We start from the raw sequence: 26803 nt of genomic DNA on the forward strand, positions 1-26803 counted from the left end.
CTGACAGGTGGCATCCATGTCGTACGGTTTTCGAAATATCTCGAATTTCGGCTTTGCCCCAACTCCGGCATTGCCCCAACTTCCCCTATTAGCACAAAAAAACCTTTGGTGACCCTTAATGACGTCACATGACCTTACAGTTGCCCAAGAGCAAAAAGGCCTCAAGGTAGTCAAGTTGATCGTATATGAAGTAGGTATATTGGGCCATTTTGACGCTTTTTAGTGAAAAAAAATCAGGGAATTGATTTTTCCCCCATTGACTTATTATGGGGAGGTAAAAAAAAAATTGACCTGACCTTAGGTCATCGATATCAAAATTCTGAGATAAACAACTTGTAGCTACCAATGACCTCATTACATCCTGCGACTTTCAAAGGCCTCCGTTATCTACTGTAGCTCTGACATGGTGACAAAGTTGCAAAAGAGTGATTTGAGGTAGGGTCATTCGAAGTGAGCTGGTGACCTAAGGAGGTTCAAACTTGCACACCATGTGTAAAATTGATGAAGAAATAGTCGTGCCAAATTTTGCGCGCGCCGCAGTTTTCCCGAGATTCAAGAAAAAAAACTCTGCGGGGCAGATATCCGCCCCCTCACCGTCGGTGCGTAGGTTGTCCTCGAAACAAGCCATAATACACAAAACCGTCTAAACCAAGGACTTATTCGAGGATTCAAAGCGCGATTAACGGCCACGCGACAACTGCTCCGGGCGTAAGCCATTACTTGCCGCCAACTTTAAAAAAAGACTGGGGCCGGGGGAAACCTTCATATTTCTAAGTTCCTTACGTAATGTTGAAAGAACCATAGGGGCTCTAGATTGGCATGCGGGGTTCGATATTGGCATCATAAATGCCTCTAGAATCCTCCAGCTAGTGTTAAGCAACTAGGGACTGCCAGTCGGATCGAACTTTGAAGAACCATTCTTTGAAGTGAGGAAATTTTGAGATGAATGACCTTGGATTGGAGCATCAGCGCCTTCTACACGTGTCACTGAATATTTCCGAGAAAAAAAAACTGACAATAACTTTGAACCTTGCATTTATTGTTTAAGAGCACAAGCAACATATTTTTCATTTTTTCTGACAAACTCATTGACATTAATTACCTGATAACCACTCGGACGGTTAATTGCTCTGTCAAACGCGCTGACGTTTTTTTTTTCTCTCTGAAAAAAGCTAAGCACAGCAGGTTCTTGTCTGACAAAGAACCAGTAAAATAAAGTCGCACCGGTAGACAGTCCACTGTCCATCATTGGGATTCACGTACACACAGTTATCACAGTCGTACGACTCGCAGCCGCTCAGGGCCGTCTGAGTTGGGTGCCAGTTGGTGTAGGTCGGGGTCGACCCGTCTGAGGTCACAAACGACTCCAGAGTGGTGCTCCCGCGGAGGCCCAGCCAGATGCCGATGGAGCCGCCGAGACAGACGGGACAGTCGTTCTCCGCGGAGGAGGTGGTGAGCGCCACCTCGGCACCCAGGCCGGCACAGAGCGACACCGCCGCGTCATAGGAGATCAGAGAGGAGTTCTCGTAGCGCCAGCAGCTGCCGCCGCAGAGGGTGAACCCCTCCGGACAAACGCACGTGTCCCAGGCGTTCTCTGGAAACAGAGCGATACCTATAGTTGTGAGAATTGACTTTGAACGATACAGGAGGCATAATCTTAGCAAGTACCTAGGTGCTCCAATAAAGAAAAAATCTAGGATGTTAACTCCTAAGGTGGTGCTGTGTAATCAACCAATTTTTTTTTTGCCATTTAAAGGGACTATCCCACCTTTACGTTAGGTTTGAGTTGAGATAGCCAAGTTTGCGGCGAGGTTCAGAAACCACTATCTATCTTGGTCGCAACCCCCGCAGCCTCGTGGTGTTGAAGAAATTTGTTCCCTTCATTTAAAAATGTTCCCTGTACAAGTCCCAATCTCTTAACCATTAACGGCAATCTGATGACGTCATTTGCCTTTTGAACGCCTGTCACGCAATCAAGTGAAGTATCACTTGATTTACGAATAAGCCAATCAGAGATACTTTTGCTATTGTATGAGCCGCGTCATATTTGAGAGCAAATATATTTGCTGCCAAATTTCCCTCCACATTGACATGAAGTAAATCCTTCATTACGTCACAGACCCGATCTAAATGACGTCACAATGAAATATAAAAGTCGCAATATCTCAAAAAGTATAAGATGAAAACGTGTAAAAACTTGCAGAATTCGTCACTATATCATTACGGAGAGAGCGAAGCGAGCGGAGTCTTTCCTTAGATTAACGGAAATTTCTGAGTATGAGCGGCCGGCCGGCCGGCCGTGCGGACGCTTTTGCGAGGCTTATATCTCAGCAACCACTTGACCGATTTACACGCGGTAATTTTTGTAGGGTAGCTTCATTCCTTCTACCAAGTATTGGACTATTCCCGATGTATGAGGGTGAACCCTTATGCACGTGCCACGTGCAAAACGAAGAGGTGTCAGTTTTGTAATTGTTGCAATATCTCGGTAACTACTTGGCCGATTGCGCTGAAAGTTGGCATGTAGGTAGGCACCCACTAGGCACTGCATATCCATGTGCCAGAGTTGGGGTGCTGCTGCACGTGCGCACGTGCAGGGGTCGTTTCCAGATCTCGAGAACGGCTGGACCGATGGCGCTCAAATTTGGTACACGGTTAGGGACCAGTTAGTAGGGTGCCGTGCACAAGTCAGTTGGGACCCATTTTGCACGTGCGCACGTGCAGGGTGCCGCTCCCAGATCTCGAGAACGGCTGGGCCGATTGTGCTCAAATTTGGCACATCGCTAGAAACCGGTCAGTAGGGTGCCGTGCACAAGTCAGTTGGAGGTACCCCCTCGAAATTTCGCACGTGCAAGACTCACCCCCTCGCTCGCTCCGTTAGTCGCCCCAAAAGGCGCTATACTGGTGAGTAGCATTTCCGAATCCTAAACGGTACTTTTTAGAAGGTGGGATAGTCCCTTTAAGTTGTTACGGAGCGAGCGAAGCGAGCGGAGTCTTTCCTTAGATTAACGGAAATTTCTGAGTATGAGCGGCCGGCCCCGGCCGTGCGGACGCTTTTGCGAGGCTTATATCTCAGCAACCACTTGACCGATTTACACGCGGTAATTTTTGTAGGGTAGCTTCATTCCTTCTACCAAGTATTGGACTATTCCCGATGCATGTGGGTGACCCCTTATGCACGTGCCACGTGCAAAACGAAGAGGTGTCAGTTTTGTAATTGTTGCAATATCTCGGTAACTACTTGGCCGATTGCGCCGAAAGTTGGCATGTAGGTAGGCACCCACTATGCACTGCATGTCCATGTGCCAGAGTTGGGGTGCTGCTGCACGTGCGCACGTGCAGGGGTCGTTTCCAGATCTCAAGAACGGCTCGACCGATGGCGCTCAAATTTGGTACACGGTTAGGGACCAGTTAGTAGGGTGCCGTGCACAAGTCAGTGGGGACCCATTTTGCACGTGCGCACGTGCAGGGTGCCGCTTCCAGATCTCGAGAACGGCTGGGCCGATTGTGCTCAAATTTGGCACATCGCTGGAGACCGGTTAGTAAGGTGCCGTGCACAAGTCAGTTGGAGGTACCCCCTCGAAATTTCGCACGTGCAAGGCCCACCCTCTCGCTCGCTCCGTTAGTCGCCCCAAAAGGCGTTATACTGGTTTATTTTTCATTCTTAGCGAAGAAAACGACAAGATGCAGTCCATTTCGGACGCTGCGAGAGCGTCGAACGAACGAAACGCCCTTTTCCCCTGGAATCCACCCATTTTGATACCATGATATTTCAGCGCTAATTCAATTAACCCGCACCCCGTAGGGTGGAGGGGCGAAACGGCCCCCCTGTCCTCTTCCGTAAATATCTCCTAAGCGGTTGCAGATGTCGCCAACAAACTTTCAGAGACCCCTCCGGGCATTAATTTTACACATTGTGACCAATTTTTTCCAGAGGCTATGATAGGTTGGCCACCAATGCCGTCAGAATGACGTCATGTTCTGCCATTTACATATATAAAAATCAAAATGTCTGTACGTATGTATGTATGTAACGCGTCAGTCACGCTTGGCCGGCTATTGCTCCGGATCGGTGCGGGCTACGGGGGTGGAATTTTAGGCGCAAGTCGGACGCGTGCATCTGTTTGTCATATTAAATTTTGGTGGGGGTGCGCTCGCCGGTTTGCACGTGGCGGGCGCATCTTTGCGGGATTTTGGGCCGCGGCCGACGCCGATCAGAGAGCACGCGCATTATCCTCAGTTTCTTCGCTTGCAAAACTGAGCGAAATCAGAGCCGGAAGGTCACTGACCTTTGGCAATGAATACCGGAACAGAGCACCACCGGCCAGGAGGAGACGCCAAATTTATTCTGGCCATAACTCGGCCGCTACTGGGCCGATTTTAATGAAAATTGATTTATTACGCTGCGCGTAATGCTGTCCCTCTTTACGCTGCGCGTAATGCTGTCCCTCTAGTTACTTATATAAAAATCAAAACGTCCGTATGTATGTATGTGACGCGTCCGTCACGCTTGGCGGGCTATTGCTCCGGAACGGTGCGGGCTACGGGGGTGAAATTTTCGCGCCGAGTCGGACGCGTGCAACCATTTGTCGTATTAAATTTTGGTGGGGGTGCGCTCGCCGGTTTGCACGTGGCGGGCGCATCTTTGCCGCATTTTGGGCCGCGGCCGGCGCCGAGCAGAGAGCACGTGCCCTAGGCTCAGTTTCTTCGCTTGCAAAACTGAGCAAAATCAGAGCCGGCAGGTCACTGACCTTTGGCAATGAATACCGGAACAGGGCACCGCCGGCCAAGAGGAGACGCCAAATTTATTCTTGCAATAACTTGGCCGCTACTGGGCCGATTTTAAAGAAACTTGATTTATTACGCTGCGCGTAATGCTGTCCCTCTAGTTACATATATAAAAATCAAAACGTCCGTATGTATGTATGTATGTATGTATGTATTAATGTGACGCGTCCGTCACGCTTGGCGGACTATTGCTCCGAAACGGTGTGAGCTGCGGGGGTGAAATTTTGAACGTAAGTCGGACGCGTGCATCTGTTTGTTGTATTAAATTTTGAAAGAGGTGGGTGCGGTGGTTTGCACGTGGCGGGCGCATCTTTGCGGGATTTTGGGCCGCGGCCGGCGCCGAGCATAGAGCACGCGCCTTAGGCTCAGTTTCTTCGCTTGCAAAACTGAGCGAAATCAGAGCCGGCGAGTCATTGACCTTTGGCAATGAATGCCGGAACAGAGCACCGCCGGCCAAGAGGAGACGCCAAATTTATTCTGGCAATAACTCGCCCGCTACTGGGCCGATTTTATTTAAACTTGATTTATTACGCTGCGCGTAATGCTGTCCCTCTAGTTACTCTTATAAAAATCAAAATGTCCGTATGTAACGCGTCAGTCACGCTTGGCGGGCTATTGCTCCGGAACGGTGCGGGCTATGGGGGTGAAATTTTGAGCGCAAGTCAGACGCGTGCATCTGTTTGTCGTATCAACTTTTCGAGGGGGTGGGTTCGGCGGTTTGCACGTGGCGGGCGCATCTTTGCGGGATTTTGGGCCGCGGCCGGCGCCGAGCAGTTAGCACGTGCCGTAGGCTCAGTTTCTTCGCTTGCAAAACTGAGCGAAATCAGAGCCGGCGGGTCACTGAACTTTGGCAATGAATACCGGAACAGAGCACCGCCGGCCAAGAGGAGTCGCCAAATTTATTCTGGCAATAACTCGGCCGCTGCTTGGCCGATTTGAATGAAAATTGATTTATTACGCTGCGCGTAATGCTGTCCCTCTTTACGCTGCGCGTAATTTACATATATAAAAATCAAAATGTCCGTATGTATGTAACGCGTCAGTCACGCTTGGCGGGCTATTGCTGTGGAACTGTGAGGGCTACGGGGGTGGAATTTTGGGCGCAAGTCGGACGCGTGCATCTGTTTGTCGTATTAAATTTTGGTGGGGGTGCGCTCGGCGGTTTGCACGTGGCGAGCGCATCTTTGCGGAATTTTGGCCGCGGCCGGCGCCGAGCAGAGAGCACGCGCCGTAGGCTCAGTTTCTTCGCTTGCAAAACTGAGCGGAAACAGAGCCGGAAGGTCACTGACCTTTGGCAATGAATACCGGAACAGGGCCAGGCACGTAGCTAGGATTTGGCCAAGGGAGGGGCGGAGGAATCCCGGGGGCCTCCTTTCTACAAAGGGCCTCCTCCCTAAAGGGGCCTCCTTTCTACAGAGGGTCTCATGCCTACATAATTACATACAACATAATGCATTCACTTTTGTTCAGCTTTCATATGGCCAGCGCACTGGTATGTTTCTTACCGCACTGGTACTGGTATGTTTCTTGTGATATGCGTAAGAAACATACGCATATCACAAGTCACCGAGTGGCATAGTAACTGGCAAAAAAAAAAACTCGGGCGCCGGCGGCGGCGGCGGTGGCGGCCGGACCGCAGCAGGAGGGGGAGGATCTGCGAGGAATGGGTGGATGACGGTCAGAGTAACACTATTCCGGGCGGGCTCTGAAAGACTCTTGAATCAGGCGGGGGCCTTTTTGGCCCCCGTCAGAACTCGAAAAGCACGAATCGTAGCGACAAACGGCAACGGCGTTTGATAGTTCGTTGAACGACTTACAACTTTTGCAAGCAACTTTTTTGGGTCAGGTCAATATTGAGGTCGCCAGAGGTCATAACAAATAGCATGGTTTATAATGACATACATAGATAGGTCAACTTCAAAATCTGACCTAGGAAGGTCACGCTGGGTATCAATCGACGCGTTATGACCAGGCGAACAGTTTGGTACACTAACAACTATTTAGCCCCATCATATCGTGATTTATTGGCTAAAAACTGTTGATGACCTCACCTCACCTCAGATGATCCTTCCCGGTGCCCCTGTCAGTAAATGCCACCTGGGTGCTTACAGATCAGATAATCTGACGTAATTCAGAAAGAATTGGGTGGTTTTGACTCGTTTTCTCGAAGCAGGACACAGTTCATTATATTTTCCAATAGGCTTGTCACGATTCTGACCTGACTGACGTCTGCAAGATTGAAACTATACGGTTATCAATTATTTCTGTGTGAATGATGCCCCGTTTACTTGCTGTAAGTAAAACATGGTTTCGTAAGTAAGTTTTCCTAGGTCCAGGTGGTTTGCTTCATTTACGCCGTAGATGAAACAAACAATCGATGGATATATATTGATTTCCCGGTCAAATAAATTATTATGAGTTGTGCGAAGCATATCTATGGGAATATCACCACGGCACGATCTGATAAATGGTTTGGGTAATTGCATCCATCGTAAAAATACCAACACAGCCACATGCATATATTACAGAAATGGGCTGCTGTGTTCATGCACTGCGCCCTGCCGGGGGGTGTTTAAACACCCCCGTGCAGTTTTCCGTGAATATCTCAAAAAAGGCGGCGCGGCACACTTTATCCTACATCATTTTTACATATGTTGTGAAAATTTCAGACCCTGGTCACTTAAGGGCACAGGTCAGGTCAAATGACCTCACTACATAAAAAGTTTCAATGTCTGCCAAAGCTACACGTAGTGACCAAACGCTTTGAAACTTTTAGAGATGCAAATGCACAAGAGCGACAAAATGCACAAAATGTATGTCTTGGAATTTTGATATCGATGACATAAGGTCAGGTCAATTTTGCGACCTGAAATTGAAAGTCGCCCTTTTTAGACGGAACTCATTATAAACACTCTAAAACACTGAATTACTACACCTTTTGCGTTAGCTTTTGACCATTGGGCAAAACGTTTGTACACATTCGCCATATAGGTGGCGCTACAAACGGGCGGTTGGTCACAAAGAATCACCATTGTGCAAAACTATTCGGCGATCTTCCTCTACAACTCGACATTGAACGAATGGTTCGACATTGTGCAAAACAAATCGTCAATGGTCGAACGTAGTCGTCATATGCCGAGCTGGCTCCCTCTATGCCGAAGTCTGGCGAACTGTTAAACTGTTTTGCAGATCGCTCATTTCAGTGTTCAATCTGTTTTGCTGAATGGCTGAAATGAAACACACCACGCCGGAATAGTTGTGCTCAATGCCGATTGTTGAAATGGCTCCTCAAACAGTTATGGCGAATGGTTGAATTCAAATGCAAAAAGGTGTAGTATCTTTGACACATTCAACATGAAAATGGCACCCGTGACTCCTTTTTATAACCCTGAGGTCATCTCAGGTCACCAATGGTATCTGTTTTTCGCGAATAACTTTTGATAGAGGCATGCTAGAGCGATGAAAACACCTTAAGTTTAGTGTTTAGCTCGACGATACGGATGGACTAATATGGAACTTAGCCCTTATCGGTCAGGGCATGACCTTGACCTGAGGCCAAATTTTCAAATTGACCTTTCAAGGTCAATTGATAGGTAGTTCATTCCACACGTCTTGACGAGAGGAACACGATGCTGGTAAAGGGAAGTTCGTGCAAATTTTGAGACAAAGTTATTGCCGAAAACTGGTTTCCGAAAATATCGGCTATTTTGGCAGTTTTTGCCCACTGCAGGTAAATTTTGGCAGTTTTTGCCCACTGCAGGTAAAACCGCTGACGGCAAAACCGTTGACGGCACCCGGCATGATTTCTCTGAGCGCATTTATACAACTAGTTTGTCTACATAGGATAGGGCCTTCTGTTTACAGAGGACCTCCTCCTTACAGAGCCCCTGTCCCTTCCTACAGTGGGCGGCGACACGGTTGGGAGTCTATTCTGTACAGTTTCCTGAGTTCTCAGTTCTCACTATAGTGAGAACTGAGAACTCTCTATGCATAGAGAGTAGCAGGGACCAGAAGCCAGAAGGTAATTTGCTTACAGTGGGCCTCCACTCTATGTACTTAATATACGACGCTGTCTGACTACCGGGGGCCTCCTGCCCACAGAGGGCCTCTTATCTACAGAGGGCCTTCTCTCTAGTCTCTACAGGGACCTCCTCTCTACAGAGGGCATCCTATCTATATAGGGCCTCCTCTCTTCAAAGAGTCTCATCTCTACACAGGACATCCTCTATACAGAGGACCTCATCTCTGCAAAGGGCCTCCTCTCTTCAGAGGGCCTTCACTCTACAGAGGGCCTCCTACCTACAGAGGACCTCCTTTCTACTGAGGGAGTCTTCCTCTACAGAGGACCTCCTCTCTTCAGACGACCTCCTCTCTACAGAGGGCCTCCTCTCTTCAAAGGGCCTTCTGATTTCAGACGGTTTCCTCTTTACAGAGGGCCTGTCTCTACAGAGGGCCTCCTTTTTACAGAGGGCATCTTTTTTACAGAGGGCCTCCTTTTTGCAGAGGGCCTCCTGTCTACAGGGGGTTTCCTCTCTAAGGGGGCCTCCTCTCTACAGAGGGCCTCCTACCCACAGAGGGCCTCCTCTCTACTGAGGAGTCAGAGGGGCCCTAGCGGTCAGACACAGACATTAGTGGTTATTCACAGGAGATGAGAAGGACCCTAGCTGTCACTTGTCAGGCTGGTCAGGGGGCCTTGATTGTTCTGACGTCATTTTTTTAGATTCCCGCGTGAATTTCGTTCGCCTCCGACGTGATTTTGGCCAACGTGGGCCTTCGGCCCACGTTTGATTCAGGCCAAAAGGACTCAGGCCAACGTGGGCCTTCGGCCCACGTTGGCCTGAATCCTTTCGGGGGGCCTCCTGAAAACCCCAAGGGAGGGGCGGGCGCCCCCTCCGCCCCCCCCCCCTTGGCTACGTCCCTGAACAGGGCACCGCCGGCCAGGAGGAGACGCCAAATTTATTCTGGCCATAACTCGGCCGCTACTGGGCCGATTTTAATGAAAATTGATTTATTACGCTGCGCGTAATGCTGTCCCTCTAGTTTACATATATAAAAATCAAAACGTCCGTATGTATGTATGTATGTATGTATGTATGTGACGCGTCAGTCACGCTTGGCGGGCTATTGCTGTGGAACTGTGCGAGCTACGGGGGTGAAATTTTCGACACAAGTCGGACGCGTGTATCTGTTTGTCGTATCAACTTTTCGAGGGGGTGCGTGCAGCAGTGTGCACGTGGCGGGCGCATCTTTGCAGCATTTTGGGCCGCGGCCGGCGCCGGGCAGAGAGCACGTGCCGTAGGCTCAGTTTCTTCGCTTTCAAAACTGAGCGAAATCAGAGCCGGAAGGTCACTGACCTTTGGCAATGGATACCGGAACAGAGCACCGCCGGCCAGGAGGAGACGCCAAATTTATTCTGGCAATAACTCTGCCGCTACTGGGCCGATTTTATTGAAACTTGATTTATTACGCTGCGCGTAATGCTGTCCCTCTTTACGCTGCGCGTAATGCTGTCCCTCTAGTTACATATATAAAAATCAAAATGTCCGTATGTAACGCGTCAGTCACGCTTGGCGGGCTATTGCTCCGGAACTGTGCGAGCTACGAGGGTGAAATTTTCGACACAAGTCGGACGCGTGCATTTGTTTGTCGTATTAAATTTTGGAGGGGGTGCGTGCAGCGGTGTGCACATGGCGGGCGCATCTCTGCGGGAATTTGGGCCGCGGCCGTCGCCGATCAGAGAGCACGCGCATTAGCCTCAGTTTCTTCGCTGCAAAACTGAGCGAAATCAGAGCCGGAAGGTCACTGACCTTTGGCAATGAATACCGGAGCAGGGCACCGCCGGCCAAGAGGAGACGCCAAATTTATTCTGGCAATAACTCGGCCGCTACTGGACCGATTTCAATGAAAATTGATTTATTACGCTGCGCGTAATGCTGTCCCTCTTTACGCTGCGCGTAATGCTGTCCCTCTAGTTACATATATAAAAATCAAAACGTCCGTATGTATGTATGTATGTAACGCGTCAGTCACGCTTGGCGGGCTATTGCTGTGGAACGGTGCGGGCTACGGGGGTGAAATTTTGGGCGCAAGTCGGACGCGTGCATCTGTTTGTCGTATCAACTTTTCGAGGGGGTGCGTGCAGCGGTGTGCACGTGGCGGGCGCATCTTTGCAGCATTTTGGGCCGCGGCCGGCGCCGAGCAGAGAGCACGCGCCCTAGGCTCAGTTTCTTCGCTTGCAAAACTGAGCGAAATCAGAGCCGGTAGGTCACTGACCTTTGGCAATGAATACCTGAACAGAGCACCGCGGGCCAGGAGGAGACGCCAAATTTATTCTGGCCATAACTCGGCCGCTACTGGGCCAATTTTATTGAAAATTGACTTATTACACTGCGCGTAATGCTGGACACCTAGTTACTTATATGAAAATCAAAACGTCTGTACGTAACGCGTCAGTCACGCTTGGCGGGCTGTTGCGCGGAGACCGTGGGGGTTGTGGGGTTGAAATTTTGGCGCCGAGTCGGTCGCGTGCAACCATTTGTCGTATAAAATTTTGGTGGGGGTGCGCTCGCCGGTTTGCACGTGGCGGGCGCATCTTTGCGGAATTTTGGCCGCTGCCGGCTTCGAACAGACGGCACGCGCCTTAGGCTCAGTTTCTTCGCTTGCAAAACTGAGTGGAAACATCGCTGGGGGTCATTGACCTTTGGCAATGAATACCGGAACAGAGCACCGCCGGCCAAGAGGAGTCACCAAATTTATTCTTGCAATAACTCGCCCGCTACTGGGCCGATTTGAATGAAAATTGATTTATTACGCTGCGCGTAATGCTCGGCACCTAGTTACTTATATAAAAATCAAAATGTCTGTATGAAACGCGTCAGTCACGCTTGGCGGGCTATTGCTCCGGAACGGTGCGGGCTACGGGGTTCAAATTTTCGCGCCGAGTCGGGCGCGTGCATCTGTTTGTCGTATCAACTTTTCGAGGGGTGCGTACAGCGGTGTGCACGTGGCGGGCGCATCTTTGCGGGATTTTGGGCCGCGGCCGTCGCCGATCAGAGAGCACGCGCATTATCCTCAGTTTCTTCGCTTGCAAAACTGAGCGAAATCAGAGCCGGAAGGTCACTGACCTTTGGCAATGAACACCGGAACAGAGCACCGCCGGCCAGGAGGAGACGCCAAATTTATTCTGGCAATAACTCGGCCGCTACTGGGCCGATTTTATTAAAACTTGATTTATTACGCTGCGCGTAATGCTGTCCCTCTAGTTACATATATAAAAATCAAAATGTCCGTATGTAACGCGTCCGTCACGCTTGGCGGGCTATTGCTGTGGAACGGTGCGGGCTACGGGGGTGAAATTTTCGACGTAAGTCGGACGCGTGCATCTGTTTGTCGTATTAAATTTTGGTGGGGGTGCGCTCGCCGGTTTGCACGTGGCGGGCGCATCTTTGCGGGATTTTGGGCCGCGGCCGGCTCCGAACAGAGAGCACGCGCCGTAGGCTCAGTTTCTTCGCTTGCAAAACTGAGCGAAATCAGAGCCGGAAGGTCACTGACCTTTGGCAATGAATACCGGAACAGAGCACCGCCGGCCAGGAGGAGACGCCAAATTTATTCTGGCCATAACTCGCCCGCTACTGGGCCGATTTTATTGAAAATTGATTTATTACGCTGCGCGTAATGCTGTCCCTCTAGTTTTCGACTAAAAAAAGATTTCGCGAGAAGACTGTCACGCCCACAGCTTTGAAGACACAGAAAAATGTTTTGACAAAAAAGATTGAAATTGACAGGGCTATGAAGCTGCTATCTCGGATTTATTTTTTCTGGATTTTGACCCTTAAAAATAAGAAAAGATGTTTTGGGTGCCTATAATAGCAAAAAAAAAACCAGTTTTTTTCGAATTTCGAAAAAACGGAATATATATGAATAGTACCTAACGTCTTCTATCCACATACCAAATTCAAGATCAATATCTCTTTTTTGGCCAAGTTATAGCGAAAAAAAGTTCAAAAATAATGACATCAAATTTTCAAACTCATTTTTGGCAATTCTAGACCTCACAGCGCAAAACAAAACCACCATTAGACTCCCCTTGACGAGCTGTATTGCATCAATACCCATTTTATGTAAAAAAATATCACCTTTGAAAGTAAACCTAATTTGACCTGACCTTCACCAGAACATAACTTAAACTGACCCCAAAGGATGCCTGACCCACATAATCGTATTTGTCATGTAAAATGGACCATAAACATGCATCACACGACACTTTCATATTGTGACCCCAGTGGCCTGACCTGTGACCTGACCTGGTGACCTGTGAGTGTGGCCTGACCTTTACGGGTGGTAGGGTCCGCCGATAGCCATACGGGGCGCAGTTTAAGGCCTGCTTTGAGATATTAGCGCCAATTCAATAATCAAGGCCCAATTTGAGATATTAGATAGTAAGTACCTAGTACCATGTACAAGATCAACTCTCATCTGACCCGTCAGAACAAATACATATTACTTTCAAGACACCCTTGACAGACGCCTTTGGCCATGTGCTAACTAGTTGCTGTTTTTAATGAACGCTCAACGTTGGCGATGACATTATAAATAAACGGCACATGGCATCATCTGTGTCCCATCTGGTCCGACTTTTTCTTACCATTACATTCCTTAGCATCATCCCAGTTGCACGCGGACACCTGAAACCAATTAATGTTGTCTGTCAACTCAGGACAATTCCAAGTGTATTATGAGGCAATCAACTCAAAGCATGCAATTCAAAACTTTCGTCATCCATAGGACCTATAAGTCAAAAGAAGTCTAGTAGTTCTGAGCCGCACACGCTGATAAACGACATACCTACCTAGTAAATGACAAAGGCGCCGTATGCATCTTTCATGAACTCGTGCAAACGCGATGACTGATGGGTTCATGTTTAGTTTCTCTACATAATTATTTAATCAATTATTTTCCTTTAATGGTAAAAGACCATTTTAACACTTGGTCAATTCTAGCGAGAACCCCTTTACCACGCATGTCATTTGGTCTAACATTTTAAGTACCTAATACGTAAAAATAAAACAGCTGATTCAACATCAACACGTTCTTAGCAAGCACACCGACCACGCTTCCACCCATCTCTTTAACATGTCGTTACCGTTGCTGGTGTAGTTGTCCCCTCGCTGGTGTGTCCTCCGCTGCAGCCGCAGCCACGTCCTCGACCTCTCCCGCCGTGTCCCTGACATCTCCCAACCCCTCGACCTCTCCCGTAGCCTCTGCCTCTCTGACCGTCTCTTCTGCCTCCCTCCACGCATGACATTAAAACTGAACTTAAAATGGCAATAAGGAGAACAACTTTAAGCCTCATAATGGTGAAACAAAACGGGATTGTTTCTGAACGAAATCTACACACTCTCCAAACGCTCGGACTGAGCGCAGACCCCAAACTGGAGCGGTCCTAGCACGGAACCCCAGTATACGACTCGTAGCGGAAGTCCGTTTCGATCGGAATGCTTTATGCCGCGAGTAATTGTAATTGCAGGTTCGGTGCTGTTTTAAGTGCAGTATCAGTCCCTCCACTTTGAGCACTGTGACTGGTGCTGACTGCAAACATGCGCAATCAACGTCAATACGCGGGACAAACAGGATGCGCGCGGGAATGCGGCGCGGTTTTCAATGTTTACGCAAATGTGACACGTCACTTTTTGTGCCCACCGACGGATGTTGCAAAGGATTGTCATCTGTTTGGTATGGAGTTCTATAGCTTTTTTTCTGTTTTGGAGTGCGCAAACGCTTGCTGAAAGGCATAAAATCTCCAGTGAATACTTGCAACATCTGCAAACTTACAAAGTGCCCTACACCTGAGCTGATGACCGTCCGCCGTTCGGCAGCTGTCGTCCTGTGTCCAGCCGGCCATCATCACCAAGGACTTGTGTATGACCGTGTACGGGCGGCACGCGCGCACTGCGCCGCGCACCTTCCGGCACCTGCTGCTGGGCGGCGGTCAGGGCAGCGACGCCAACCGCGTGACGGCCGTCTACGAGCTGAGCAGCCGGCGGTCGTCAGAGGGCACAGGTGAGGTGGGGAAGGAGGGAACAGAGGACACAGGTGAGGTGGGCAAGGTGGGAACAGAGGGAGCAGGGGAGAGGGAGGGAACAGAGGGCACAGGGGCGGCGGACAGGGAAGGAAGTAGGAACAGAGGGCACAGGAGGCGGCAGACAGGGACAGAAACAGAGGGCATATGGGGCAGGGGATGGAACGGAGGGTACCGTAAACGGGGGTGACTTTGCCATGTTTTCAACTTTAGACGCTTGTAGGGGAGAGCGGGGAGAGTTGTATCATGTCCAAGTTGTATCAGGGCGAATTGTGCCAAACTTATCCAATAGATAGCGCTCGTGACACGACCAGCCGACGAGGTTTTCCGGGCGCCATCTTTCCCTGTTCTGTCGTGTGGCTGGGTGGACGCGTCTCGAGTTGAGAGCCGATTTTATGTTTTGTTAATGTCATTCTAAAAAAAATGAGTTGCAAGAAAATGTGTGTTTTGGGCATTTAGATGTGCACGAATTTGAAAGATCTCCGTAGCCATGGTGAGGGTAGGTTCTAAGGCTGCGTGAGTGAAAATGGATTTCTCCAGCTGTCCGCTGTTTTTGAGCACGAGCATGTTTTTTTCCAAGATGGCGGCGAGGTACATGTTGTATCAGAGCCGGGTGGGGTATGTTGTAACGTGTATGAATGTATGGGTATGTTGCTTTTGATCGCGAAAGCTAAGCCCTGTCTCGCGTTTGTAGGTAGCTAGTCAATACTCGTTCCATTTCGGCACAATGTGTTGGCTTTTTTGCTCTTAACGGGCCACTTTTGCATCTAGTCTGTTAATGTTTCGTCCGTTTCGATGTTTCGTTCGGATTGCATTGACCTAAGCTTGGTCTAATAAAAGTGAAGCCTTTGAGCATATACATTGTATTAATACCATTTAATGTTGCTGTTATGTTCAAAACCAGTAGCAAGCACACTCCCTGAAACGTGAAATACCTAGTGATACAAATTACCCCACCATGTGATACAACTCACCCAAGCCATGGGGCAAGTTGTATCAAAAACATTGTTCTATTCGGCAGACCGTAGCAGAAAAACTGGTAGAGGTAGCGGAAAAGTTACTTTGCACAAAAAAGCAGAAGAATCAAGGAAGGAGATAGTATGGAAATAATGAGTTTATCACGGATAGTTACGAGGTTATGGGTCTCGGAGTAAAAACTGATACAACCCACCCCACTCTCCCCTATTATTTAAACTTGTTAACTTATTTGGATGACTCTATGTTCAAAACACGGATGAAGATTAGCTCTATGGGTTTGGCTATTATCGTATTTATATCTTGCCTAAAAATATAAATTTTTAAAGAAAATGAGTCGTGGCAAAGTTAAAATGAAAAAGGGGTGACTTTGCCACCATGCCAAGTAATGTTTTTTTAACACTAACGAATATTTTTCAAACATTTTTGTTCATTGTATGGGGAAGGGCCACCATCCCTAATTGTTTAATAGGAAGAAATAAAGCAATTCGAAGTTTATTGCTCTTAAATGATGTACAAAAAGGGAGAGATACATTACTTTTTATAATACATTATATTTGTTGAAAATAATTGACACTTGATAGTGAATAGAAATTGAGAAATGGTTCAGAACAGATAAATAAGGAAAAATATTATTGTATCGGTACACTGTAAAAAATATTGACTAGCCCCTCGTCAAATGATTCTCAACGCTAAATGTCGGGGGTACAGACTAGTTTTGCATCCTACTTTTGACACACGCTGCGAGCCCCTGGCTTGTTTTGTGTTCGTCAGATGACAGTTACCAGGTGTCGGTTAGTTTTTACCACGTCCCAAAAATAGCTGGAGCGTTTCTGCCTTGTTTTGGAAGCAGGTCCTCGTTAATGCTGTGTGTGATAACAAAGTACCTAGTAACAATAATAGCGAAAAACAATGTCAAAACGAGGGCGGCTTGTTTAGTGACGATGTTCAAAAGAAGCACCGTCTTGTTCCTACTTAACGAATGAAGCCCAAACTAGGTCAAAACTAACGTATTGCTATACATTTGAACCCCACGACGAACCCCCCAACTAGGCCCTAATCAACCCATAGTCAGATGACCAGCATATCCTACGCCGCCCAATCCAGTCATCGAATTTGCCAGCGAATTCGTTTGAAGACCATCATATTCTTAAATATCGGTGGTCTTCAAACGAAATCCCTTACCGGTTTGATGACGAATTCATCCGGCCCATTCCAAAAACGCTCAAGATAAAATAAAAGTGTATTTCTGAAATAATGTGCTTTCTTGCAATGCACCTTTCGTATATCAAGCGAACATTTCACTTCCAGCGCCCGTTTACAGTTATCAATCGAATCAGAAGCATGCACATATCGATAGATCTGAACCTAAGAACACAGAAGACATTTTGTAGAGTACCTGTCTGAGCCTATGCAGTGGAGCCCGTGAGCCGCCCAACCGCAGCTGCCTCATGAACTTGATGATAGGTCTGAACCTCAGATTGGCCAGAGCTTGGCCGTCAATAACCAGCTTATTTATATCCACAGTTGTAGTGACTTAGGGTTTGGAATTTGCCAAACCTAAGTTTTGATTACCAAGAGAAGTTTTGTACTTCTTGCACTTGCCTTTTCTTCATAACTTTGGCGGAAATCGTCGTAGTGAATCTTCAGTGTTCCGTTAGCTGTCGGTTCTTGAGAGAGTTGGCCAGGCCGGACACCGGGGGCGGCTCCACAACTTTTGAAAAAATCAAACCTAAGTCCTATTGCACTGCATGGAGAGCAATTCATTTAAAATCGCTCTTGTTCCCACCCCCCCCCCCCCACGACAACTTTGCAAACGTCTCTGCGCGATTTAGTTGAGAATAAATGGCTTATGGCAAGTTATTGAATCAGAACGTCGATCACTGCAGGTCATATATCGGACAGCAATTCTTCATAACTAGCCACTGCACAAATGGAAACGATACAGGTTTGCCCAGTGATAAACACTCGCACTTCACAGACGCACGCACCCCCGACCGGACGCGGCACGGCACACGGCGCAACCGGCGCCGGGTAAGCCGGGAACGCATTAAAGGGACCCTCCCACCTTAACATTAGTTTTGAGTTGAGATAGCCAAGTTTGCGGCCAGGCTCAGAAACCACCATTTATCCTGGTCGCAACCCCCGCAGCTTTATGGTGTTCAAGAAATTTCTTCCCTTTACTTGCAGGGTGGGACCAGCGTGGTCCCTATCTCTTAACCATTACGGGATTCTGATGACGTCATCAGGCTTTCGAACGTCCGTTAAATGTTTGACTAAAACGTTTTGTAGCACGCGGTGGTATATGCTGCGTTGCGCGCAACAAATGCCGCACTTTTAAATAAAGTCGCTAGGAACAGCGGAGATCCCAAAAAGTAAACAAAAGTAAAAGTCTAATATCTTGAAAACCGGTGAATATTTTTCGGTGAAATTTGGTAGATATTCGTTTTCGCTCTTTCTGAACCGAGCGACATCACTTTCATGCCAATTCATAAACTTTTTTGAAGGTGGGAGGGTCCCTTTAAAGCCCGGTTCTGACTGCCGAAATCGATCGGAGCGGATGGTAAGCGTATGGTGATCGTATGGTGAGCGTGGCTGGCGGAAAAAGATGAAAATCTCTAGGCCCGATACGATCTGGTAACTGGTAGATCGTATCGTGCGGATCGTGCGTATCGTGTGGGAGTCTGCGTCCGCCATTACTGCCGGCGGTGATAGATAAGAACGAAATAAATACTTTTTACGCTTGAAGAGACGTTAAATGTAGTTTAAAACATCTCTCTAATTCAATAATTTAGTTTGAGTAGTCGGCTCTGACTATTCCGTGAAGTTAATCAACATTTCGGCTTGATTGGAGCAGCATGGCGGCGGAAACCATTCTCGGCCGTGGAGGGTACGCAATTTTGAAAATGCGTGGAAAAATAGAAAATCATGTCAAATTGTCCTGGAAAGTAACCTACAACCTAAAAGTGAGTATTGTGAATGCTGTGCATCGGTTTTCTTGAAAATCGGTTCGTTGAAATTGACAGGAATTCATTGGTAAGATATCTATGTACACCTCCAGTGTCGCCGGTAAATCGCCGGTCACCACGAGGCTTGCCGGCTCGGCAGAGCGCAGGCGCACAGATGACGTCATCTGAGGGAAGCGCGTTGATTGGCCGCCATGAACGGGACGAGATCTATAAAGAGGGAAATTAATACTTTTCAGACTTAAAAAGAGGTTAAATGTAGTTAAAACATTTCTTAATTTAAGTATCAAATTAACATTATCGGGTAAGGCTTTTTCGTGCAATAAAATTAATACTTTGATGTATAATTGACGCACCTGAACGAATCAATGATTTTTCGTATGGTATCTTCTAAGTGGAAGTACCTAATTTGATTATAAGTATGTCAATCAAGCTTATTTATTTATAGTCACCGTGATTTATTTAAAGTATGCTACTAATAAGATAAGTTATATCAAATATGTTAGCACAAACCTTCCACAAGACAGCAGCAAGGAAAGCTGCAGCACAGCGAGTTCCCCACACGATGTCAACTGTACGATACGATCAAGGCAAAAGATAAACTCAATCCATCTTTCGACGGAACGCACTACGACGTACGATCTGCCGCTACCGAACCACGCGCACAGTCACGTTTTTTCCCGGTTCTCACTGCACACATACGATTACCATCGCGGCGATCGGGAAAGGGGCGTGCCGATCCCCATCCCATCACCATACGATCACGATACGATCACCATACGATCCACCAAACGATCGAAAAACGGCAGTCAGAACCGGGCTTAAGTGAAGGATTCACAGGTGCGCAACTTTATTGCGAACAATAAAAACCTACCGCAAACGATTAAAAAAAAAGTTTTAGGGCAATCGGAAATACAAATGTATTGACTTATAGAAATAAAATTGTCATTCACCTTCCAAATAACCCAACAATTTATTTGCCGTAAAAAGTGTCTGGAAATGGAAAGTTGCAAACATGATTCAGCAAGTAGGGAAACGCAGCAGCTACCTGGCGAATAATCTCAGGCTGGTTTAGTGACGAGTGCATTGCTACGGCTTGTTCCGCACCCTTCACAGATTACTATGACAAAACTACCCCTAGTATTTTGATCATCCTGAGGCTGGCTTTCACCTAATAATTTGATGAGGGTCTTCCTCGTTTCGGATTGAGGCGAAAACAAACGTCGAACAACCTTGATAGTTAATTCAGCACTTCAAAACAAAGGTACACCTAGGGTATCATTACAATACCGGATCATAACGATCTGGATAGTTCTCAGCCTGTAAGCTAACTAAGCGGTAACTAATCAAGTGGTAGGTACCGGAAGCATTGACAACCTGGTGACTGTTTCGAGACCCTTGTTTTAACACATAGGTCGTCAATATTTTTTACAGTGTACTCTTGGACCTTGCCGCTTTCTTCCAGTGGCATTGAGAGGAACAGAAAGTGGACGTTCTTGCGGCAACTTACCGGCACTTTTATTATTAGCGTTTTGATCTATAAAATGGTACATATTTCTTCAGCCAGTCTTACTGGCAAACTCAGTACCTAGTTGTAGATTATCTTGGCTGTGCTGAAAAGTTGGGCCCAGCTTCATCCATTTTTTGATTTTGGTATTTTTTGCCGTTCTATACTCCCACTGTGCATTCCTGTGTTAATTTTCAACATATAAACTTTTACTTTTTAAAAACCAGTTTGGAGATCAAAATGATGCTACATTAAGAAATTATTTTGAATTGCATCGCATAAGTATTTCATTTTTGCATTGATAACATGGTGGCAAAGTCACCCCATGTGGCCTGCAATTTACTTGGAAAAATCGCCACCAAAAATTTTAGATAATTGAAGTGACAAATGGCAATTTTGTTGGATATGCCAATTTAACAATCTTGTTATGATCAACCATACCAAGGTTCAGCATCGGAGTTGGTCTAAAACATGGCTAGATAATGAAAAGTTTGAACCTCTTCAAATTTGACCATTTCAATGGCTCCAATAAAATGAAGCCCAGTTAGGTATTTAGTGGTAACTTATCTCTCAGTGTGGGTTATATTGGAAGGCCCATCAATTATCTTTCATTTGTGCATAAAAAATTATTACATTCTTTGTAAAATATCACTGTAGATCTCCCTAAAGCATTTTTCGAGAAGCATGGCAGTCACCCCGCAAGGCAAAGTCACCCCCGTTTACGGTACACAGATGCAGCCCGGGCAGGGTGGGAACAAAGGGCATAGGTGAGGCGGCCAGGGGAGCGAGTAGTGGGCTAAGGAGCAGGCACAACTACTATACGAATGTGCAAAGCATGTCTGGAGAGTAAATGGTAAGGGTCGGCAGGGGTCTCTTGTAATTCCAGTTGAATACTCGTAAGCTTCCCATCACCACGAGCCAGCGCTAATCAGATAGATCACGACCTATATGAGCGCCTGCAGCTGAGGTACCGCCGCGTTACCGCAGGTGCCAGCCGGCGTCAGCGGCGCGTGCTCGACACCAGCGCCACCTACGTGCGCGGCGAGGAGAACCTGGAGGGCTGGCGGCCGCGCGGCGACAGTCTGCTGTTCGAGCACCAGTGGGAGCTGGAGAAGCTGACGCGGCTGCAGGAGGTCGGCAGGGTCAGACACCTGCTCATGCTGCGCGAGAAGCTGGGCCTGGACGGCGCCGGGCTGCCGCACCAGGAGATCAGCAAATTGGAGAAGGTGAGGGCAGGGCCGGGTCCGAGGACTGACTACCAGAAATGTGCCCTAGTGCGGCCTCCGGACTCCGGAGGATGAGTAAATGTTAGTCCCTTTCCTTTATGTATGTAGTCATGAGGCTGTCTAGCCGTATCAGCTGGAACTCATGGAAGCACGGTGGGCCCTTTTGTTGCTTCCTGTAGAAAATACACGTGTCTTCTGCATGCAGATGTGCTTGTGTTCCAGATGAGCACCCTGGTTTCATTCAATACGATCTATACCTCATATCATTCACTCTGAAGCCTCACTAATCAGAACGTGTGGTAGCCAACGAGACGGCCGGCTGACTCTGTTCACCGTTCAACCAACTCTGACACCGTAGTCAGCTATGCTCGTCGCACTGGCACCTCTGTAGCTGTAGCGAGTGACACATTTTTCTCTCTTTTATGTATATCTGTACGGGCTGGTCTGTGTGAGATTGTGCGCGGGACAGCGCACCCTGTATGTCTGTGTGCGTTTGTGTGCGCGCCTGTAGGACGGTATCTCGCTCGCGGCTCCACGTCCCGTGCCGTCCACCTCACCGCCGCCTCGTTGCCACGCGCCCTGGCAGTGTGTCTCCCCGCAGGACGAGTGTAACCAGGCGGCCAAGGCGGCCGGCGAGGGCCGCTCGCCGGGCCCGCTGAGGTCACCGCCGGCGGCCGCCGACACCCAGAGCCGGCCCATGACCGAGCGAGAGCGCTACCTGGCCAAAAAGTACATCAGCCTCATCCTGGGACGCACTGAAAAGGTGAGCGGGGTGGTGGAGTGAGGGGTATGGGATGTGGGCGTGCAAGGGAGATGGAAGATACTGCCTCCTCTCTATGTTCATGAACGTATAGGTACATACAAATTCGAGAGTTCGGCGTAAACGGAAAGTGTGCGTGCATTACAAAACCGATCATCACAGTTGTACCAAATTTCAATAGCATAACTAGTTCTGATACGGACTCAGCTGTTTTACGAGGTCTAATGGATCTAAAAAAGAACAGTCGCAAAAAGCTGAAACGGTAAGACCGTAGGTATATGGGCTTAGATTCTCACACTTGCCATGCGATCCTTGCAGGACATTTCTGAGACGTCGACCGTGTTTAACGGCAACCACGAGTCGGAGATGGAGTCCTCTGACATCACAGACGTCTCCTCAATGACATCGTAAGCTGAACTCGGGACACAGACTGATTTTTTCCATTTTGTTTCGAGCTGGAGGAGCGAGGGAGTCTAATACGTATGTCCTCACGACTCAACATACTACGGTAGTATATCCTACCTTACCGATACAACATGGTAAGATTACGCCAGTTCCTCGCAGGCTTAATCACTCCCATCAGTTCTGAGCTCGTCGGCTACACTGCCACAGATTTAGAAGCCCGCGTGTCGGCATATGAAAGATGTCTTAACCTGTCTCACTCTTCCCACTGGTCTTCTTAGCCCGCTCTCCGTTTCTAGAACATAGTTTTGTTCTTAGTTTCGTCCAACCAGAGTCTCTTGAGCCTGTTGCACTGCTGTCAAACAGCTCGTCATCCTGTCCCATCACAGGTCTCTGACCCGCCCCTTCCTCCACAGGTCCCTGAGCCCCTCCTCGGCACTGCTGCCGGACACCCACCCGGGCGTGGTGCGCGGTCCGAACGAGCCGCGCGCCGCCCAGCCACCGTCACCGCCGCTCTTCTGCGCCGAGCTGGAGGAGATCCGCGTCTCTCCGGCCGTCAGTCGCCGCGGGCCCCTGCAGGTCTACGAGGAGCACACGCAGACCTGGCTCAAACGCTGGCTGGTGCGTACACGGAACTCGGCGAGCAAGGACCAGGCTGCTCGAAATGGACTGAGCCCTTACATCCGTGATACACTTGATTGGTGTGAACCTTCTTTACTATTGCGTATGCCCAAGTCTTCCCAAAAGTACAACATTAAATCACCAGCCTCATTCTAGCCCATCGCGGTGCTATTGTTACGACAGCCCTTACGACAGGTGCTGGATTGTGCCGATCTTCGTGCTGGATTTGTTCTGTACCGTCCTATAATCCTCCCGTTACCGGTGACCTCCCTTGCGGCCGGACAGGTGGTGCGTAGGCCGTACGTCTTCGTCTACCGCGACGCCAAGGACTCGGTGGAGAGGAGCCTCATCAACCTGGCCAGGTCGCAGATCGAATACAGCGACGAAGACCCGCACGACACCCCGCACTCCTTCAGGTCCGTGGCGGAACCGTCGGCCATTCCACGGAGGGTTCCTGCTTTGAATATGGATGTTTTTTCATGCATCACATACAACTGACACTAGACGACGATTGTTCAGCCATTTTCATCGACCTTAAATGTCTCCAATGACCACTAGCCCATGCTGTAGAGAGCCTTGGGTGTATCCAACTGACAGAGTACCGTGTGGTTTCCAGAGTGGTGACGCAGCACCGGACGTACCTGCTCCGGTCGGTGGCCAAGGAGCCCGCCAGTGACCTCTACGAGTGGCTCTATGCCATGAACCCCCTGCTGGCTGGACAGATCAGGTATGTATGGATTAAATCGCTGAAACTAAATACCTAGCAACACAGTGAATTTCGAGACCTTGCGCTACAATATCACTTCACTTCAGAAAGGGAAGGTGAAGTGAGGGCTCGTGAGAGTAACTGTGAAGTCATATGTGCCTGCCTAGTAGTGAAAGGCGAGCCTACCCCACGTTCCTTCGATGGAATGGAATTGACACAATGATATGTGCGCTAATCGTCGAACGCTTCTTTGTCGCAGATCGACGCAGAGTCGGCGCCGGCACATCTCTGGAGGCCGCAGTTTGTCCGTTTGCCACTGAGTCGTCTGGCTGACCAGGGACGGACCAGACGGACCGGGACGGACCACCGGTCTGGGGGGTGCCGCCTCAGCCGCGCGACATGACGTCCTCGCGGCTGACAGTGACACACCGCCGGCAGTGAACAGCCTAGCCCCGAACCAGGACGCCTTCCCGTGACCCCGGCAGGTCGAAATGCCAGCGTTCACAGTGGAGGGAGCGCAGCCAAAGCGTGTCCAACCGAGATCCGACCTGCCCACCGCGCGCCTCCTAGTGTTTTGTGCTTTTCTCCGCGCTCGCCGCTCGATAGTAGCTGTTGGATGCCATTAACCCGAGTGAGTGCGTCATGGACGTCCCCAAAGACAGAGTTAAGAGAGGATTAGTATTAGAGTCATTGTCCCTGTCCAATCAGCACAGCTCTGCGGCAACTGTAGATGTGAGATGCCAAGGTTCACCCTTCAGCCCCGGCGAAACCCGGCAGGATGGCGGTCTGCTGGGTGGTCGGTCGCGTGTGTGAGGCTTATCCGCTTTTGACGGTGTTCTCCGATTTTGCCTTACGCTTTGTGTCACGCAGGCTGATTGATGCTGGTCTCGGGCGCGTTGGGGCGGTGTGGCAGACTGGCGTAGTGGGTGAACAATCCTCGCGGTGGATGTTGATACTTGTGCAGCTACTGAGTCGCCACGGCTCGACAGAGGCGACTTCTCAGTGATTCTGGCAATCAGTATACCGCCTTCGCTGTCTCTGTATGTTCGGCGCAGTGAGCCCCTCGGGGCTGTTCCTGGATAGGGTGCATGTACCGCGTGGCGACCACTGCATGTGCACCTCACTGGTGATGCGGTATGCGTGTGCTGATCTCAAGGCGCGACGGGGGGAGAATGTTGGCACGATGCAAGTACCATGGTTGTGATCGCGGGGCGTGATACGACGGCCGTTTTCGGCGCGTCGAGCGGTGATAACGAGACATATGCTTGGGCACAGCACAAATGTAGGTAGCGACACTAACGTCGGGTGCAAGTGGAGGTGAGATTATCCACATCTGTCCCAAAGGGGTGTAACGAATTCTAGTCATTAAGCAGGCGTTCTAGTCATTGAAAATGAACGGTTGTTCATTATTATATTCAAACGAATTATCTTCGAGTCACTTGCTGTGAATAGGCGATCCGAGTCAATTCTTACCTAAATGCGTGAAGCCTGACCCTATGCGGAAGTAATTCACAAAATGACAACATTCCTCAGCAGTCTGATATCTCCCTGGTTCGGAAACGGAAACAGAAGGATCTGCGACCTCTATTGAATCGGTCTACCCACACGACCTCTATCTACCCATACGGCCAACAGTTTGGCTTGGACCTGTGCCACTACTGATGGCGCCAGCCTCGACAGCTCCAGTCCAGGTCAATTGCATGTGCTTCATCTGTTCTGAAAAGCCGAGCATCAAACGAGGTGCCAAATTGGAGCTCCGAGGCGCCGTGGGCGGTTGGCCGCTGGCATACAGTGATCTGAATACAGAGCGGAGTGAGAGAACTTTGTTCGGATGTGTGTAGTGACCAGTGGTGTTGGGGGGACTACACACAGTAGTTACATCTTTCACTGTCCTAGCCGTCATTCCAAGTAACCATTATAACAGCACTGAAAATGATCATTCCAAGGGCATCGATCCAGTGGCGTACTTAAGCATGTCAAAGTTCATGGCCTCGATGAAAAATATATTAATTCGCTTTGAATTTTTGCCTGAAGTCCCGTTTATGTCGCTTAGTGTACGTGAATTGTGTACGTATAACATGACTTTTGACTATGTTCCGAGGTGCTTTGTAAATGATTGTCTTTACTACCTACTCATCGAACGATCTGCCGGCAATAGATACACAAACACAAATGTATTAGTTAAATGTGCCCTATTTTAAAATCATTCGTCATACCTACTAACTATCTGCAATCCGCATTCAAATCTAATCATTTTCATGAACGTTTCAGCGGATCAAGATGTTAGGTTGAGCTGTTCTTACATGCGAATTCCCCCACGCCATGATGCTGTCTCATTCTGCCAGTATTTCTCGATGGCGACTTGAAAAGCGACCTCTGACGACCAGGGCCCTGTTTCAAGGCTTGACGCTACCTAACGTTAGCGGCATCGTGGTATTGGGTTTCCATGGAAACCCATACCACGATACCGGTAGCAACAGTTAGTGTCAAGTCGTGAAGCAGGGCCCAGAACGTTCTCTCTGTCAGTGTTCACATATGCCGTTTGTCGTCGGTGTTCTGTCTTCGGCGGCAAAGAGACCTGAATATTGTCCATGTATCCCGGCCCGTGTGGAATATAAACGGCTTGGCTATGCCGCAAATATATTCGTGGAATTAGCTGAGACGCGTATGTTACGTGATGGTGAAACATGTGACGACTGTCTATGGTCTGCGCCCCACGACTCGATCTAGTATTCATATCAAGTAGTTCTTGGTCAGTGGTATGCAGATCTTAC

General features: G+C 48.7%; 1 protein-coding gene across 8 annotated transcripts in view; it reads left to right on the forward strand.

The window, feature by feature from the left end:
* Positions 1-26050, forward strand: part of LOC122390465 (kinesin-like protein unc-104) — a 186145-nt gene extending 160095 nt beyond the window's left edge. For 6 of the 8 annotated variants that reach the window (XM_043383463.1, XM_043383550.1, XM_043383876.1 and 3 more), the window contains 8 exons: positions 14664-14847; positions 21302-21540; positions 22127-22303; positions 22619-22707; positions 23119-23323; positions 23609-23739; positions 23940-24050; positions 24289-26050. In XM_043383463.1, the coding sequence (XP_043239398.1) occupies positions 14664-14847; positions 21302-21540; positions 22127-22303; positions 22619-22707; positions 23119-23323; positions 23609-23739; positions 23940-24050; positions 24289-24349 (1197 nt within the window). In that variant the 3' untranslated portion in view covers positions 24350-26050. The remainder of the gene's footprint in view (positions 1-14663; positions 14848-21301; positions 21541-22126; positions 22304-22618; positions 22708-23118; positions 23324-23608; positions 23740-23939; positions 24051-24288) is intronic. The other 2 variants (XM_043383634.1, XM_043383720.1) reach the window with 1 other exon arrangement.
* The last annotated feature ends 753 nt before the right edge of the window (positions 26051-26803 follow it).

The sequence above is a fragment of the Amphibalanus amphitrite genome, unplaced genomic scaffold (assembly GCF_019059575.1).
Source record: "Amphibalanus amphitrite isolate SeventyFive unplaced genomic scaffold, NRLGWU_Aamphi_draft 000001F_arrow, whole genome shotgun sequence".
NCBI classification, from domain to species: domain Eukaryota; kingdom Metazoa; phylum Arthropoda; class Thecostraca; order Balanomorpha; family Balanidae; genus Amphibalanus; species Amphibalanus amphitrite.